The 17,161-nt window shown below is 47.5% G+C and overlaps 1 protein-coding gene across 2 annotated transcripts; it reads left to right on the forward strand.

Annotated features, from left to right (window-relative positions):
• Nucleotides 1–230: 230 nt before the first annotated feature.
• LOC122940070 (cytoplasmic dynein 2 intermediate chain 2-like) lies at nt 231–11,298 on the forward strand. Of its 2 annotated transcripts, none has more exons than XM_044296411.1 (9): nt 231–385; nt 1,691–1,948; nt 6,109–6,218; nt 7,565–7,722; nt 8,159–8,268; nt 8,556–8,723; nt 9,239–9,471; nt 10,278–10,435; nt 10,968–11,298. In XM_044296411.1, exons 2-9 carry the CDS (start codon nt 1,868–1,870, stop codon nt 11,204–11,206), a joined length of 1,257 nt encoding a protein of 418 aa, XP_044152346.1. In that variant the 5' UTR covers nt 231–385; nt 1,691–1,867; the 3' UTR covers nt 11,207–11,298. The 2 variants fall into 2 exon arrangements, with proteins under 2 accessions (XP_044152346.1, XP_044152345.1); XM_044296410.1 differs by lacking the exon at nt 231–385 and adding an exon at nt 419–692.
• The last annotated feature ends 5,863 nt before the right edge of the window (nt 11,299–17,161 follow it).

Below are 17,161 nucleotides of genomic sequence, written 5' to 3' on the forward strand. Positions count from 1 at the left end.
TCTCTGCAATGTGTCTGCTGGGACTTGTAGTGTTACAGCAACTAAAGAACCAGGTGGTGACTAATAATGGAGATTACAGAGAGGCAATCAATGAACCCCCGTTGCTTGAAAGTACCCATCATGCTCTGTTCCTGAGTCACGTGGCAAAATCTATCAATCGCCATTTTTGTTACTGGAAAGTATCTCTCTTGGAAAGCTAGTGATCTCATTTCAGTCATCTGTTTTGTGGGGGGGAACTTGTCAGTGAATGTAAGGACGTCTGTGTTTGAATACTCAGTATATCCATCTCACTATAATTGCTAGGCACTTTTAAGTCCGGCCTTTCTAAAGATGGCGGCCGGGGTGTCAATAGAGAAGGCTTTCTTCCCTGACGTACTTCCAGAAGGTATTTTTTTTCGCACATATCGATTGTCCTGTTCTTAAATGGATTTCCTCTGTCTCTGAATTCTTCGGTTTTGATTCAGTGGCGACATTTGTAATATTGGCGTTTGTACCGTTTAGGCGTCACTAGATGTCGCGCTGGTGACGTCATTAGCCGCGCCGCTTGCAGCAGCTGGTGGTTGCCGAGGTAACCAGGCAGCGCAGACTGCGGCTGCAGCGGCTGACGGGCCATGAGTTTTGTAGACGAGTTCGTGGACGTGGGGTCGGTGGAGTCTCTGTGGAGGAAATCTCAGGGGTCCCGCTGTGAATCAGTGAGTTATTCCGCGGCTCCTGTGGGAGTGGAACCACATCTCCCAGCATGCCCCAGTAGCCATCTGGCTAAGGGAGACTGCAGCTGGTGGGAACGTAAGCTCCGGTGACCATAACCCCATGACTGAGAGCAGGAGCACCCCCGTGACTGAGAGCAGGAGCACCCCCGTGACTGAGAGCAGGAGCACCCCCGTGACTGAGAGCAGGAGCACCCCCGTGACTGAGAGCAGGAGCACCCCCGTGACTGAGAGCAGGAGCACCCCCGTGACTGACAGCACTACTGGGGGGGGGGGGGGGGGGAGAGGAATCAGGACCTTTGTTCTAGTGATTGGTGGGAGTTCCAGTGGTGGTGGCCCCCAGTAATCAGACAGTTTTCAGGTCCAGAAGCCCCCATCAGCTTACGGTAGGGCTGGAGCTACACAATCCAGTCGTGGCCCCTTCATTGTGCGGAGTCAGACCCCAGCAAACAAACAGATGGGTTTTCCAAAGGATAAGTCCCAGCGAACCCCTTTAAAGAGGGGTTACTACTGGTTACATGTCTGGTTACTACTTGAATCCCCCATATAATAACCATTCTGGAGCATCTATTCTTATGACTCTTTTGTGCTGTCCCTCTATTAATCCTACTAGAAATATTGCCACCAGTCTGCCATAAAGGTGTCCCCCCCCCCCCCCCTTCCCCCACACACACAACTGGTAACACGCAGTTGGACCTTTACGGCAGACTGCCGGCAATATTTCTAGCAGGAATAACAGAGGCATGGCACATCAGAGTCATAAGAATAAGTTACTAAAACAGACATATCAGGAGAGGTCCTCTTTAAGTGGGTTTCCTTTAAGCCCTCTGGTTCCGTGCCGCACTACAACTACCATACATACATGTGAATGGACTTCCTTTAGTGTAGATTAGACTGGGACCCCCACTGGGAACAGGAAGTGGTTCTGTACAGAGCTGCGGAATAATTCTCATTTCTCTGTATACGTTTCGTCCTCCCTCCAGAGAAGCTGTCAGACGCGTCCGGTGGCCAGTAAGGAGTCCTCCGTGCAGGTGCGAGGAGCCAGCGAGGCCGGCACACAGACCGAATGGAAACAAGACCAGAGGGTCCTGGATATCGACCTCGGCCCTCTTCTGGATTACCCAGATGTAGGAGAGTTTCTAAAACGTGTGGAAGGAGACATGATCCGGGAGCTGAAGAAGAACTGGAGGAGTCACGCGTTCGATGGCTTCGACGTCACGTGGGAGGAACCGAATCCGCAGGTCACTGAATGTCTGCATCAGAAATAATACAATTAGATTAAAGGGGTTTTCTGGGAGTTGGATATTGATGAGCTATCCTCAGGATAGGTCATCGATATCAGATGGGCAGGGGTTTGACTCCTGGCACCCCTACCAATCAGCTGTTTGAGGAGGGGTGGGGCCTCCTCACACCTCACCAAGCACAGCGCCTTCCATTGGATGGTGGCTGTGCTTGGTATTGCAGCTCAGCCCCATTCACTTGAACGGGGCTGATCTGTGACGAGGTCATGTGACCAATGAAGGTGGTGTCACACCAGAACCAGGAGAGAGAGACACATGCCTAGCGCGTTCTGTCTCCTCACTGCAGGAAAGGAAGCAAGGCAGACTCAATAGAAAGTCTGAGGGCCCTATGTGACTTCCGTCTCCTGCAGCGAGAAGTGAGAGAGAGCGCTTTGTGTGTTCTAGGGATCAGTGGTGGTCTCAGCACTCGGGAAAAATATTTTTCCCATATGCGAATAGTGTAAAGGAAAAAAACAAAAAACAAAAAAAAGAGATTTTTATGTCACTTCATCTCCCCCAAAAATGTAATACATAGTAATCAACAATCCGTGCACACTTCTGAATGGTTACATATCGACCTGCAAAAAATGCAAATAAAAAAGTTATGGGGGTCTTAATATGACGATGCAAAGAAATGAAATAATTTTTGCTGTGTTAAAATGCAAGAAAAAAATATACAGTATAAAGGTGGTATTATTGGTCGGTTATACCGCATAGGAAACGCTGTAAAAAGAAAACCGTGTGACAGACCATAATCTACAGCAGCCTCCTGTATTACCGTAATGCACGGCCAAAAACCGGTGTACTGGCCTTGCTGGGCCACCCTCTTCACGCCCCCTTTTCTTGCCCTTCAGAAAAATGTTATTTTATTTTTCTAGGGGATTTGGAGATCTGTATCAGAATAAAAAAAATCTCCTCCCACCACAAAGATCTGTTAGGAAATATGAGACCTATTTATGAGATGAAACAATATGGTGGTTAATTAGTTTATGCAGAATTAGCAGGGAGGCTCAGGAAATGGTTGGAGTCGGGGGCGGACTGAGAAGCCCCAGGGCCCCCGGGCAAAATAAATCAAGGGCCCCCTTACAGGCCCCACCCATGTTCTGCTGCAAGCCCCACCCACGTGTACAGGACCAGGCCCCTCCTGAGTCCTATTCTATATAGGTAAGTATTACGATTCGTGACTAGGGTGGCCACTTGCTTCACCCCAAAAAGGAGGACATTCTAGGCCACACCCTCAACCTTATAAACCACGTCCCTCTCCCAGTAAGTGCCCGGCAAAAGAAAAAAAATACGTCACTAAAGCTTTTGCTTTACTGGACTCTACGGGATGGAAAAGTGCTGTATTATTAACTTGGTTCAGCAGTCCCGAGTCCCCCATTCACAGTAGTTATTAACCCCTTTCACTAGTTCCCTCTTCAGTGAAGAGGGGACTGCTGAAGGGGTTAATAAATACTGTGAACAGGGGACATTTGAAAGTGGTTAATAATTACTGTGAAGGGCCTTCAATAGTTATTAACCCCTTTCAGCAGTCCCCCATTCACAGTATTTATTAACCACTTCAGCAATTCCCCATTCACAGTATTTATTAACCCCTATAGCAGTCCCCCCTTCACTGAAGAGGGGACTAGTGAAAGGGGTTAATAAATACTGTGAATGGGGCACTGCTGAAACGGGTTAATAACTACTGTGAAGGACCTTCATTCACACTGGTATTTATCAGACTTTTTTAATAACTTATTTTTCTCCCTTTTCCACCCCGGCCCTGCCACAGCCCACAGCAACAGCAGCGCCGCCAGCCCAGCACAGTCTTTCAATTTCTTTCAGACCAGACACGGCTGAGACGTAAAGCTGCCTAGGCTACCACTTAATCCAAAACCACAACCTCAGCGAACTCTGTGCCCACGCTCCCCAGAGTTCCCTTCCTTCTCCCGCAAAACCCGCAGCGCCAATGAGTGTGCGAACAGCGCTGCAGTGTGTGTGTGACATCAGTGCGGTGCAGAAGGAACACAGTGACGACTGTAGTGATGGGAAGTTCCGATCTTTCAGATGAATCGGATCTTCGGTTCACTTGCTGAGTCACTGACTGCTGAGCTGAATCGCAAGTGAATTAAAGACTCTAGGTGGTGCGCATCCGCAGATGCTATCGAATCGATTCACTTGCTGACTCAGTCGGCTCTTGGTACATTGTCTGACTGAGTGAGTCAGGAAGAGTGATTATACTTATAGTGATAGTGAAGGGATTCAAGGGAAGCGGACGCTGGACAGGAGGACTCAGGAGTCAGGAGCTGTCACGTGTGGTGTGACTGTTGTGCATGCAATGCATTGTTACCCACAGTGACAGCAGTACAACCAAGTGAATGCACGCACAGGGAAAACTGTATGTGCTAAGGTGATAACAGTATTACAGTAACACTGGCTGATAATAAAATAGTCCCCACAGTCATCACTCAGGAAAATAACTAGTGTGCAATTTGTGCACGATTTTCTAATAAACCTGAAGAGAGATTGTCACCCTGTCGGATCCGTCCTGCCGCCACTCCGTCCCCGGACACCATTGACTATAATAGGGACAGGGGTGGAGCTTCGGCGCAGCATGGCAGTTCGCGGTGAGAGGCCGCCGGACTAAAAAGTTGGACATGCAGTACTTTTAGTCCGGTGGCCTTTCGCAATGCACTGCTGTGCTGCGCCGGAGCTCCGCCCCGTCCCCATTATAGTCAATGGGGGCGGAGCGGCGAAACAGTGGAAGGACGGATCCGACAAGGTGAACAGCCTGCCGGATCCGTCCTGCCGCTAGTGTGAAAGTACCCTTAGTTATATAGCTACTGAATGAGACAGAAGAAGGGATGCCTTTAACATATAGATCTCCTTAAGAAGCCAATTTGATCCTAAAGGGTTAATTCAAACTATAATCTAAACTGTGTCCTGTCACTTCTCTTATCTCTCTGCTCCTGTCCCTTAACCTCATCACTGCTGCAACAAAAGAATCAGCCTCAGTGTAAACTGTTCTAGAGTCTGACTTGTGGCTCTTTTAACTCAAAGAATCAAATGAGTCTCTTAGGGCTCTTTCACACCTGCGTTCTTTTCTTCCGGCATAGAGTTCCGTCGTCGGGGCTCTATGCCGGAAGAATCCTGATCAGTTTTATCCTAATGCATTCTGAATAGAGTGAAATCCGTTCAGGATGCATCAGGATGTCTTCAGTTCCGGAACGGAACGTTTTTTGGCCGGAGAAAATACCGCAGCATGCTGCGCTTTTTGCTCCGGCCAAAAATCCTGAAGACTTGCCGCAAGGCCGGATCCGGAATGAATGCCCATTGAAAGGCATTGATCCGGATCCGGCCTTAAGCTAAAAGTCGTTTCGGCGCATTGCCGGATCCGACGTTTAGCTTTTTCTGAATGGTTACCATGGCTGCCGGGACGCTAAAGTCCTGGCAGCCATGGTAAAGTGTAGTGGGGAGCGGGGAGCAGCATACTTACCGTCTGTGCGGCTCCCGGGGCGCTCCAGAGTGACGTATACCGCTCCCCCGCTCCTACTATGGCAACCAGGACTTTAATAGCATCCTGGCTGCCATAGTAACACTGAAAGCATTTTGAAGACGGATCCGTCTTCAAATGCTTTCAGTACACTTGCGTTTTTCCGGATCCAGCGTGTAATTCCGGCAAGTGGAGTACACGCCGGATCCGGACAACGCAAGTGTGAAAGAGTAAAATATTATAGATAATGAATGATAATGTGAAAGAGGCCTAAGTCAGATCTTTAGATTCTTTTCACCTGCGACTCCTTCGATTCTTTCTTAGACTCCCTGTACAGTGTGTGACTCAGACTCAGAGCTGCTAGTGCTTGCCTTGGCTCAGCTCTGATTGGTTGGGGGGAGGGGAGGGGCTGGCAGAAGCAGCTTCAACTCTAGGATCAGATTACACTCCTCCCGAGTCCCTCCCCTCCCTGCTGCCAGCGGCTCACTCTCTATGTGTGCTGTGACGGAGCTGACTCAGACAGTCTGTGCACTGCTGCGGCGGACCACGTCCGAAGTGCCCGACCGCTCAGTCCGCCCCTGGTTGGAGTGCCGTAGTCCGTGCAGCCCATAACTGACATGGTCTCCCTCTTTCTGTCTGTATGTAGGTGTCCTGCTTGCACAGTCTCCAGTATCCTGAAGCAGTGGCCGAGCATCTTCAAGTCACCAGTGTTACTTGGAACGCCACGGGATCTGTCATTGCTTGTTCCTACGGCAGGTGAGGTACCGAAAACTCCTGCCATCACGTAAACGGAGGAGACGGTGAAGTACAGCGCATGCCAAAACCCAGGTTATGTGTTAGATGATTTCATGGATCTCACGTAGTGGGGCAGATTCCCTTCAGATAAAGTCTTTTGTCTGCATCTTTTTGTTTTCTGCCTATATACCAAAAGCCCTTGCTTGCAAGCTATACATCTGTCACTCGCCCTCTGCACATCACCACCAGTCAATCTACTTCACCCATTGACAGCTGTAAATATAGTCCCCGGTCAGTCTCCTGCACCCTCTGGCAGTCATAAATCTAGTCCTCAAATAAGTGCTGCTGCAGATAGATAGATAATAGTCTGATGCAATGAAGAGATATAGTTGATGCTTTTAAGCAGTCTTCTCAGCTTTCCTGTGATACTGCAAGGCTCCGGTCCTTCCCTGACAAGCAGGGTAGAAGTCATTAGTATGGGCTGCTGTGCAGTGAGCAGAAGATCACTACACCTTATGGCAGGGATGGCCAACCTGAGGCTCTCCAGATGTTGCAAAACTACTACTCCCAGCATGCTCTGACTGCCAACCGCTATCAGCCTACAGCAGGGCATTGTGGGAATTGTAGTTTTACAACAGCTGGAGAGCCACAGGTTGGCCATGCCTGCCTTATGGGAGTGAAGATCTGGCAAGTGGGAGAGTGTCTGAGCTTGTCGTCCATCACTCATGCACGCTGATATACACTTTGACACCAAGTGGCGCTATACTGTGTAAGTAAATGTCTTAACTGACCAGCCTTTCCTATACAGTGAAATAATGCAAAGGCGATGATGAGTGAATGGAGCCCTATGGATATGTTTAATGTATATATCTCGGCATATATGGCAAATGTAGGTCTAGATGCTAAGAGTAAGTGTTTCTGGAAGTACAAAATTAGGATAGGTCATCAATATCTGATCGGTGGGGCTCGGTGGGCCTCCTCACAGAATAAAAGCACAGCACTGTTTGTTGTATAGTGGCTGTGCTTGGTGTTGCAGCCCAGGCCCATTCACTTCACTGGGAGCAGTGACCTCAGAAGATGCCGCTGCTATCACCAGAGCTCCATGGCCTCTTCAGTGGGGGGTGCTGGGAGTCAGACCCCCATGATCAGATATTGATGATCCATCCTGAAGATAGGTCATCAATATTGTACTCCCAGAAAACGCCTTTGAAAAGAGCCTTTATCCACCTGCCCTGTGCCCATAGTTTATGGCCAAAGCTTATTTTTCTTCTTTATACATACAATGCATTTAGTTATGTCAGAGAAGCATTTTCCTAGGAGCGTCTTCACCAGCTTAATTCTGCCAATTTTTTTGGTTTCCCATTCAGGTTAGGAGATGGAGACTGGAGCACAGAAAAGTCCTACGTCTGCACATGGAATCTGGACCGACGGGGCTTCAACCCGAATCACCCTGACTCTGTCCTAGATGTGCCCAGCTCAGTCATGTGTTTGGCATTTCATCCCTCCAGACCGTCCCTTATAGCCGGTATGTTCCGTATGGATGTACCATATGTTTGGACTATAAGACACATTGGACTACAAGATGCACCTAGAATTCAGAGGAGGAAAATAATAAAATAAAATAAAACTGTTATCAGACCTCAGATCCGACCCCCAAATTAGAGCCCCAAGCTCCATCAGCCTCAGATCAGACCTCAGATTAGACTTTAAAAATGACCTTGCATGCTCCGGACTGCGCTGCCACTCACTCACCGCTCCCTGGTCTTCTGGCCCAGGCTGCACTGTGACCTGACATCGCACAGAGTCTGGTCATAGTGCAGCCTGGGTCAGGGGTTTCTATAGAGCAGCATGAAAACTCACTGTCCTATAGTGAACCACAGATAACAGAGGCTAAGTGACAAACACAGCTTTGCTCCACATACCAGCTCGTGTGAATTCAACCAACTTCTCCCTTTCATCAGGTGGTCTTTTTAATGGTGAAGTTCTAATGTGGGACACTAGTCGGACGGATGACCCGCTCATCGGAAGAACTGGTCTCTCCATAGACAGCCACATGGACCCCGTCTACCAGGTAATACTGGACGTTATGCCCGTCTTACCCACTGAGGTCACTTGCTTACTTGCCCCTATTGAGGATGTTATGTGCATTGATCAAAGTGGAGGTGACCATGTTCTATATAGCTGGAGGGTGGGACCCTCAATCATTGTGTATACCCCAGTCTGACTGCTCAGCGCTGTATGATCTCCCCTACAGAGTGTATTTAGCAGCAGTCAGCAGAGTTCTTACATAGTCACCTTTCATTTTCATTGCCCGCTACGTGGCTGGGGACCTCTCTGCCATTCTCTGTTGTCTGACAGGTTCGCTGGCTTCAGGAGGTCGCACAGTCTCACAGGCTGCAGGTTCTGAGCGTCTCTTCTGATGGGAAGATCCTTGTATGGCAGATGGAAAAGGAGGGACAGCTCATGCTGCACAATGGATTTGCTCTGCTTGCTCAGCAGATGCCCAGTAACTCAAAGATGAGCAAGGCAAGCGTATAAAAGTAAGATTGTCGGCCTTGCCGTGCAGCTTGTTGTCTTCAGCTAAAGCGGTATTCCAGTTGTGATTTATCTTATATACAGAGAGCATGCCTGACCTGCAGCTCCATTCATTTTGGGGTCCTAAGGGGTAAGAGTCCCCCGTTCTCATGATCGGTGGGGGTCCAGCGGTCAGGCCCCCACCAATCTAATATCTATGCCCTATTCTGTGGATAGAGGATAAATTGTCACAACTGGAATAGCCAAACAGCACCACCCCTGTCCACAGGTTGTGGGTGGTATTGCAGCTCATTCCTGACTCCAATTGAGCTGAGCTGCAATACCAGACACAATGCATGGACAGGGATGGTGCAGTTTTTGGAAGACAGCTGCCATGTTTTTCTTATCCTGGACAACCGTTTTTTAAGTCCTTTAGACTTTATAATGTAAAGCCCTGCTAGCTGCAAGATTAATTCTTGACTTTATCTACTGTGGACATGTCTGTGACATTCTTATGTTCCTTGCAGCATGGCCGTGGTGACACAGCTGTGGGGGTGACATGCCTCTCCTCGTCACGCTTTGATCCGAGTGTATTCGTTGTTGGAGTAGAAGGTGGTTACTTGCTGAAATGCTCCACTGCTGTCCAGACAGCGGCCCTCACTACCATGGCTTCCTCTGTTCCGCTGAAGGCCCCAGCCCAGTTTGCCTTCTCCCCTCATGGAGGACCAGTCTACTGTGTGGATTGCTCCCCTTTCCACAGGTAAGAAACATTGCTTTTGGTTAAGGCGGCAAATCTTGAAGGTTTAGCTGTGCACGTGTGGTCACTCTGCATTGAAATTAAAGGAAGACCCGCAAACACCGAATTCAGAGTGCGGACCCTTACCAGTTCCATTTTTATGGCAAAACTCATTTGAAGGGGTTGTCCAGTTGTCAGGCATATCCTAAGTGGTGTTTGGTTTCTTCCTGAAACCAACTACCCCTTTAAGGTCAGTGGTTGGAATACTGACCCTCAGGGAGGTGTTCATTATCTGTCTAGGCTTTGGTCCAAAATCGAGATTTAGTTCAGATATATACATCTAGCCTGGTGTGTCCACATGGGCAAAGAATATCCTTCTTGCTGTGAAAGTTTGTGTGGTGACCACCACTGCATACCAAAGCAAGTGTGCCTCCCTGTAAAGGGGTTTTGATGGCTTTTATCTCTAGGATAGGTCATAAATATTGGTGGGGGGTCTGACTCCTGACACAAACACCAATAAGCCATGTGCAGACGCAGCCTCTTTCTATGCCAGTGATGTCACTTTCATCGGTCACATGGCTTATCAACTGCTCAGTCCCTTAAAAGTGAATGGGCTGCAATACCAAGTACAGCCACTATACAATGTATGGCGCTGTGTTTGGCAAGCTGCAAGGAGGCCGCAGCGCTTAAATCTTTAACATGGTCCCAATTGCTTCTAAGAATTCACTGCGCTGCAGTCCAACGACAAACCTCCATGTGTGAACCGTACTCTCATGCCCGGTTATATTACTTTATTACTACACTGTGTTGCTTTCTGTCCCTCTTTGTAGGAACCTCTTCCTGAGTGCGGGAACTGATGGACACGCTCACCTGTACTCCATGCTTCAGGAGCAACCTCTTACTTCTCTGCAGCTTTCCCAGAAATACCTCTTTAGCATTCAGTGGTCTCCCGTGCGCCCCTTGGTTTTTGCTGCAGCTTCTGGAGAAGGTAAGACTTAGGTCTCTATTTAAGGGGTTTTCCAAGACACCCCCCAAAAAGTCTGATGGCAAAAGCTCCTGCCATTCAAGTGCTGCTGCTCCAGTGCTGATGTGTGTGACTACCCCAATGTGATCACTGCAGCCAGGCAATGACCTCATGTACGTCATCACTGCAGCGCCGGAAACAGATGGGGAGCAGACAGAAGTAGTAGTAATTGATGAATATTAGGGAATTGCCATATATGCAGTTCCTTGATGTATATGGTTGGATTCACATGAGGCAGATTTCCTGTCTACGACTTCCGGTCAGCTCGGTGCCGATTGCCTCCAAAACGACACAGTTCAAAAATGCTAAAATATCTGAAAAAAATCTGCCACGGGTGAATTCACCGAAGCACGATTTTAAAGGTAAGTCCTTGGCTTTACCCATAAACTTGTGCAATCATCAGCCCCTGCGGGTAGGTGGGGGGGGGGGGGGGGGCAGCAGTCGGAGCCCGGCCCTTATGGAACTGAGACAATAACATGAAAATCTTCTGCCATAGGAGAACTGCTGCTCTTTGATTTCGGAAGAAGCTCCCATAAGCCATCGCTGAGTGTAAAGCAAACGTCCAATGAGAAACCAGTTTACTGCTTGGAGTTCAACCGAGCGCAGACCCAGCTCCTGGCCGCCGGGGACGGCGATGGGGTCGTTAAGATATGGCAGCTGAGTTCTGACTTCACAAAGCAAGGAGCTCGAGAGATGAACCTGCTGGATGAGCTGGCCAGGGCGGTCGTGGACTGACCCTCGTACGTGTCCCGTATATTTATGATTTATGACTTGTAACTAATACAGATGTGTGTGAATAAACTCTTATTGATGAGGTGCAGCCTTCAGTCTGTGTACATGTCATGTATTGTTCTGTATACTGTTTTCAGGTACCTACCATATACAAGATGGCCACTTATTAATACCAACCAGGCTGGAAAACAAAAGTATGTGAATAAAGGAGAAGCTCGGGTGATCCCGGGTTCTTCTAGTAACAGCTATGCACTTGCTAAATGAATGGGACTGACCTGCAATACCACAGACCACTTTCAGCTAACTGTGGCGCTGCCATTTGGAAAAATACTGATGTTTTTCTAATCCTTGTAAATTCTCTTCATATAAATTAAAGCTAAAGCATTGTACAAAGACAAATTCTTCAAAGGGGTTGTTCCATTACAACAACTTATTGGTCGGCAACTGAATGCTGGGACTAGTGTTATCACGATTCCAAAATTTTGATTTGATTTCGATACCATAAAAAAGTATTGCGATACTCGATACCATTCGAATGAAAAATAAAACGCCAAAAAAAGTGTGCAATCCACATTTTTCTCAACGTCTGGCACATAATAGAACATTCCTATCCTATTTTTTGGGTGGGACAAGGTGACCAGAAAAAAGCACAATTTGGTGTTTTTCATTTTTTTAGCGTTACAGCATTCACCGCATAGGAGATATGTTTAAATATTATAATAATTTTCACTTTTTCTGATGCGGCGATACCTAATATGTTTATTTTTTTTTATTATTTTATTTGGGAAAGAAAGGTTATTGAAACATCTTGGTGTTTTTTTTTTGTTTTTTTTTGTTTTTTTTTTTAAATATAACTATTAGCCCCCCTTAGGGGGATAGAACCTGGGATCTTGTCCTATTCACCCTATTGAAAATAAATGCAAATGTATGGAGCGGGCTCACCCCATCCTTTACCTCTCAGATCCTGCAACCTGAAGAGTTAAATGACAGGGTTCAGCAGATACAGCCGGCACCCGCCTCTTGTGGAGCGGACTCACCGCAGCAGCCCGCTCCATACATTTGCATTTAGGGGTTTATTATTTTAATTGTTAGTGCAGTGGCCCCCTCCCCTTAATGTTATAATTGATGGCAGTGGCGGCCGCTTCACAGTGGGGACTCCCTCCATCACCACTGTGCGGCTGATGAGAACACAGCGCACGCCATATTCTCTAATGAAAAAAGATACTAGACTGTGCAGCCTAGTATCGAGAAAAGGCAAATCCTGATATCGTATAGAAAGTTCCATACCTGGTGCAACCCTAGCTGGGACCCCCTCTGATCTTGAGAATGGAGGCCCGTATTTCCCCATTTGAATAGTGCAGCAGACAAGCATGTGCTTCCTGTCTATTCAACTCCTCAATCCTGTATATACTGTATACCCTCACCGTCCTCCATCATCTGCTCTGTATATACTGTATACCCTTACTGTCCTCCATCATCTCTGCTCTATATACCCTCACTGTCCCCCGTCACCTCTGCATATACTGTATACCCTCACTGTCCTCCATCATCTCCCCTGTATATACTGTTTACCCTCACTGTCACCATCACCTCCTCTCTATATACTGTATACCCTCACTGTCCCCCGTCACCTCTGCTCTGTATATACTGTATACCCTCACTATCCTCCATCATCTCCCCTGTATATACTGTTTACCCTCACTGTCACCATCACCTCCTCTATATACTGTATACCCTCACTGTCCCCCATCACCTCTGCTCTGTATATACTGTATACCCATACTGGGTCTGCTCAGGTAAGCTAGGCATACAGTATAAACAGGCTATTTTTTACTTCTGGTAAACTCCTGTCACGGGGTGGTTAACATGGTTGTCGCTGTTAGTGATTGCACTATGGCTGGCATAAGACACTGGCTGAAAACAGTACTGTGTCTGGTACTCTGTGGTATCAGGCTTTATGCAGTAAATTTATTTTTTTCCCCATAGGGCTGTTACACATGAGGGAGCCGATTACAGGAGTCACGCTCCGTGTGTGAGTCTGATCCTCTGCTCTGGACTTGCAGGAGCGCACGGCATTATCATTTGTAATGACCTTAATTTTACCGAATCATAGAGACAGCTTATTGTCAGTATGATCATGAAGAAGTAATGTCAAGCAGAGGGACATAGCATTATAAATCATGATAATGCCCTGCTCTCCTGCAAGCCCAGAACAGAGGATCACACACTGAGCACGATTCCTGCAATGAACTAGTTGCAATAGTTGTATGTTTCTGATTCTTGGTGCATCTTATGGTCCGAAGAATACTCATATACAGATGTGGTGGTATGGTTGGGTGACATCAGCCATTGTTTGGTTAATCCTGGAGAACCCTTTTCATCGGTTTGTGTGACTTCTTCTGCCTTCGGCACACAACATGGATAAAGAAACAACCCATTGAATATGAAAGCACATTGCTTATATTGCTTCTTCAGTCAGCTAAATCCAAAGCTAAAACCCGGCCCTTACTGTATATGTAGGGTTACATGTGCAAGATGTATAAGTCTGCCTGTTCACCTGTGAGATTCTGAAATGGAACAACATGGAGGTTAGAGGATTGTCCGAAAGAGATCAAACGCAATGCCTGCTAGGGTTGATAATGCTGAGTAAAACAACCCCTCTATAGTCCCAGTTTAGAGACGACTGCAGTTTATTTCATATGCCAATATGCAGATCTAGCCCCTCGGAGCACCACTTCACTACTGCTTTTCCCCATTAGCTGCTCCCTCTTTGACAGGGCCAGACAGGAGGACTGTGAGGATGCCTGGCCCTGTCACACAAGGCTTAAGGGGAAAAAGCAGAGGTAAAGCTGTGCTCCGAGGGGCTAGTCCTGCCTCTCGGAATACCTCATTAGTAAATGGAAATAAACAGCAGATTTCTCTAAAATGGGGCCACAGATAACTACAGAGGGTAATTTCACTTAGCATAATCAACCCTAGCAGGCTGTTGGCCTGGTTTCATAGGGTTGATCATGCTCTTTAAAAAGGCTCTGATGGCTGATCTTCAGGACAGGTCATCAATATCTGTTCTGTAGGGATAAGACCCTTGCCACCCCTACCAATAAGCGGTTGGAAGGGCACACACTATGGCTTCAGTCCTTGATGTCACGCCAATCTGTCACATGGCCTTAGCTCAGTCCCATTCAAGTGAATGGGACTTAGCTGCAATACCAAGCACAGCCACTACCCAATTTATGGTGCTCGCTTCGTATACTATGAAGAGGCTGTGACCCTTTTAAAAACCAAAGTTCGGACATCTACCAATCAGATACTGATAAATGTTTCTGAGGATAGGTCATCAATATTGGATTCCTGGAAAACACCATTAAAGTGGTTCTACAGCTACTGAAGACGTATCCTCCGGACTGGTCATCAACATGAGATTGGTGGGGGTCCAACACCTGACACCTCCATCGATCAGCTGTTTTATAGGCAGCCACGGTGCCAGAAACTGTACACTCTATAGCACGGAAGCAGAAGGCTCCGGCACCCTAAGGATCAGCTCCTATTCACTTGAATAGGAGCTGATCTGAAGTACCCCGAAACAGCCAAAATACCATTGTACAAGCTGTCTGCTTTCAACTCTGGCCCCCACTGATGTAATGCTGATGACCTGTGCTGAGGATACATCATCTATTTGTATGTAGGAAAGAAAGCCAATTAGGAAGCCAACGTCTTTAGAAGCTGGACTCCAGTCATATGCACCTCCATTATCCCAGAAGGTGCACATTTTACTTCAGCGTTCTGATAATAAGGGTAAAAGCTCATGTCCTCACCTGATATAATTCTTCCTTTGTGACGTAAGGTTTATGCTCGGTGCTGAGCGCTCGAAATGCACTGTCAATCTCCTTGCTGGACTTGACATTTCCCCATTTCCTGGCTGATCATGAAGGCCATGTACTCTTGTAGGGACACGTGCCCATCTCTGAAAGAGCGCATGGGCCATGAGTAGGGATTAACGACAATATAACCAAGTCATTTACCTCTTGTAGAGATCGGGACACTTACCTGTTGGGATCTACAATATATAATATATTTTCAAACTCTGGATCGGGTTCTCCTTCTTCCACCATCAGCAGGTCATATCCAAGGGACCTCAGGCAAGACCTTGTCCTTGTCCTTCCAGCTGAGACTCCAGTGTTCCAGACTTGCATGCAAGATCTGCACGAGGCAAAGATCAGTAAGCACAGGTGGTTGATGGTTTCTTAAAGACACTTTACCTTTACAATGGCCAAAATGTGTCCCGATGGACTGTGCATCATGTTAAGGGTAAGGTCTTCAGAGCACAGGAACAGATCCATGCCAAGCGCTGCTCTGCCACCACACACCTGACCAGTGGAGTAGAGCCAAAAGGTGCCCAAACACAGTCCAAGCCTCTCTATAGATCAGCCAAACGGCAGATTAGTGTGCAGTCACTAGTTGTCTAAAAACCAAGATAGAGACTCGGAACAGGAATGTACCAAAGACACCACCTTCTAATGCACAGCCATTCATCTACATCACTCCAGCCAATCATAGGGTGACTACTAATCCAGTGGTGGGTGCAAATACCTTCCTTGAATACCAATCAGTGCAATAGATGTGGTTAAGAGACCACAGCAGACAGCACATATCATGCCCATCATGTTCCTTACAGAACGCTGTAGGGCCAGTAATGACCATGTAGCACCACAGAATGCTACAAATGCAGGCGGTGTAAAGACTTCTTGCCTGCCTTAGGGTACGGCCTGCTGTAAAATCTGCATGTGATACGTGCAGACTTGCATTGCATAGGGCAAAATCCACAGAAAAAATTCAAAATGGAACTAAAATCCACACCTCAGGTCAATTCCGCATGGATCTTCTACTCAGCATGTGGCTATACCTATATTTTACTTAGCTACATATACACGTTAGATAACTGAATGTTTGTTTAGGAACAGCAATTTTTCACAAATCATCCCTCGGCCGAGCATGAACTAGTTCTCAATAGGGAGAAGAGGGGGGTTTCCAGTTTATGAACCCTAGTTCAGTACAGAAAAGCATCACAGTGTGACACAGAAAACCAGTGGAAAGAGGGAAAATGCAACTTCCAGATAGATCATCCCCAACTTCATACTGATACACACGTATCACTCTGCGATAGGCTATGCTAAAGAAGAGAGACCCAATTGTCACGGGGCGCCAAGGGCACACTCGGTCTCCCATCAGCCACAGACCTGCTGCTTAGCTTCGGGAGCGAGGATCTGTGTTTGGCCTCGTTCCCAGGGCGGCTTTGCTAGCTGGGAGGCTCCCTGCTCCTAGGTCTGCCTTGAGCGCCGAGCTGATGACTCGATGCTCGACTTGTCTGTCTGTCGGTCATGTGACGCTGGTCACGTCACATGACCCTCAGACCGCACTATAAATACAGGCAGCCTGCTGGCCACGGGTTGCCTGTTAATTCTAGGTTCCTGGCTATTTGTTGTACTACTGAATACTCACCTGATCCTGTTCCCTGACGATCCTTTGCCTGCTCCTCCTGTACTGCGCATCTCTCCTGGTATCCTGACCCCGCACCTGACGATTCTTTACGGACTCCTGTTGTACTTCGTTTCTCTCCTGGTATTTGACCTTGGCTTTTCCTGACTATTCTCTGCTCATTCCTTAGTACTGTGTAGCTCTCTAGGTATTGACCCGGTTCGTTCACGTTCTGTTATTTGTCTTGTCTGTCTTCCCAGCACGTATCCTAAGTTAGGGACTGCCGTCTAGTTGTCCCCTGTTATTAGAACTTGCGAGGCAAGTAGGCAGGGCCAGGGGTGAGGGTGGAGCGCAGTGGTCACTACCCTCCCCCCTGTGTGTAGTGTACGTGACCGTCACACCAATGGTGAATACACCGCACATAACACATGGATATGGTAACAGAATGCCTCATCAGCGGCCATACTTACTGTAGGCCATCCA

Source organism: Bufo gargarizans, chromosome 6 (assembly GCF_014858855.1).
Source record: "Bufo gargarizans isolate SCDJY-AF-19 chromosome 6, ASM1485885v1, whole genome shotgun sequence".
Taxonomy (NCBI): domain Eukaryota; kingdom Metazoa; phylum Chordata; class Amphibia; order Anura; family Bufonidae; genus Bufo; species Bufo gargarizans.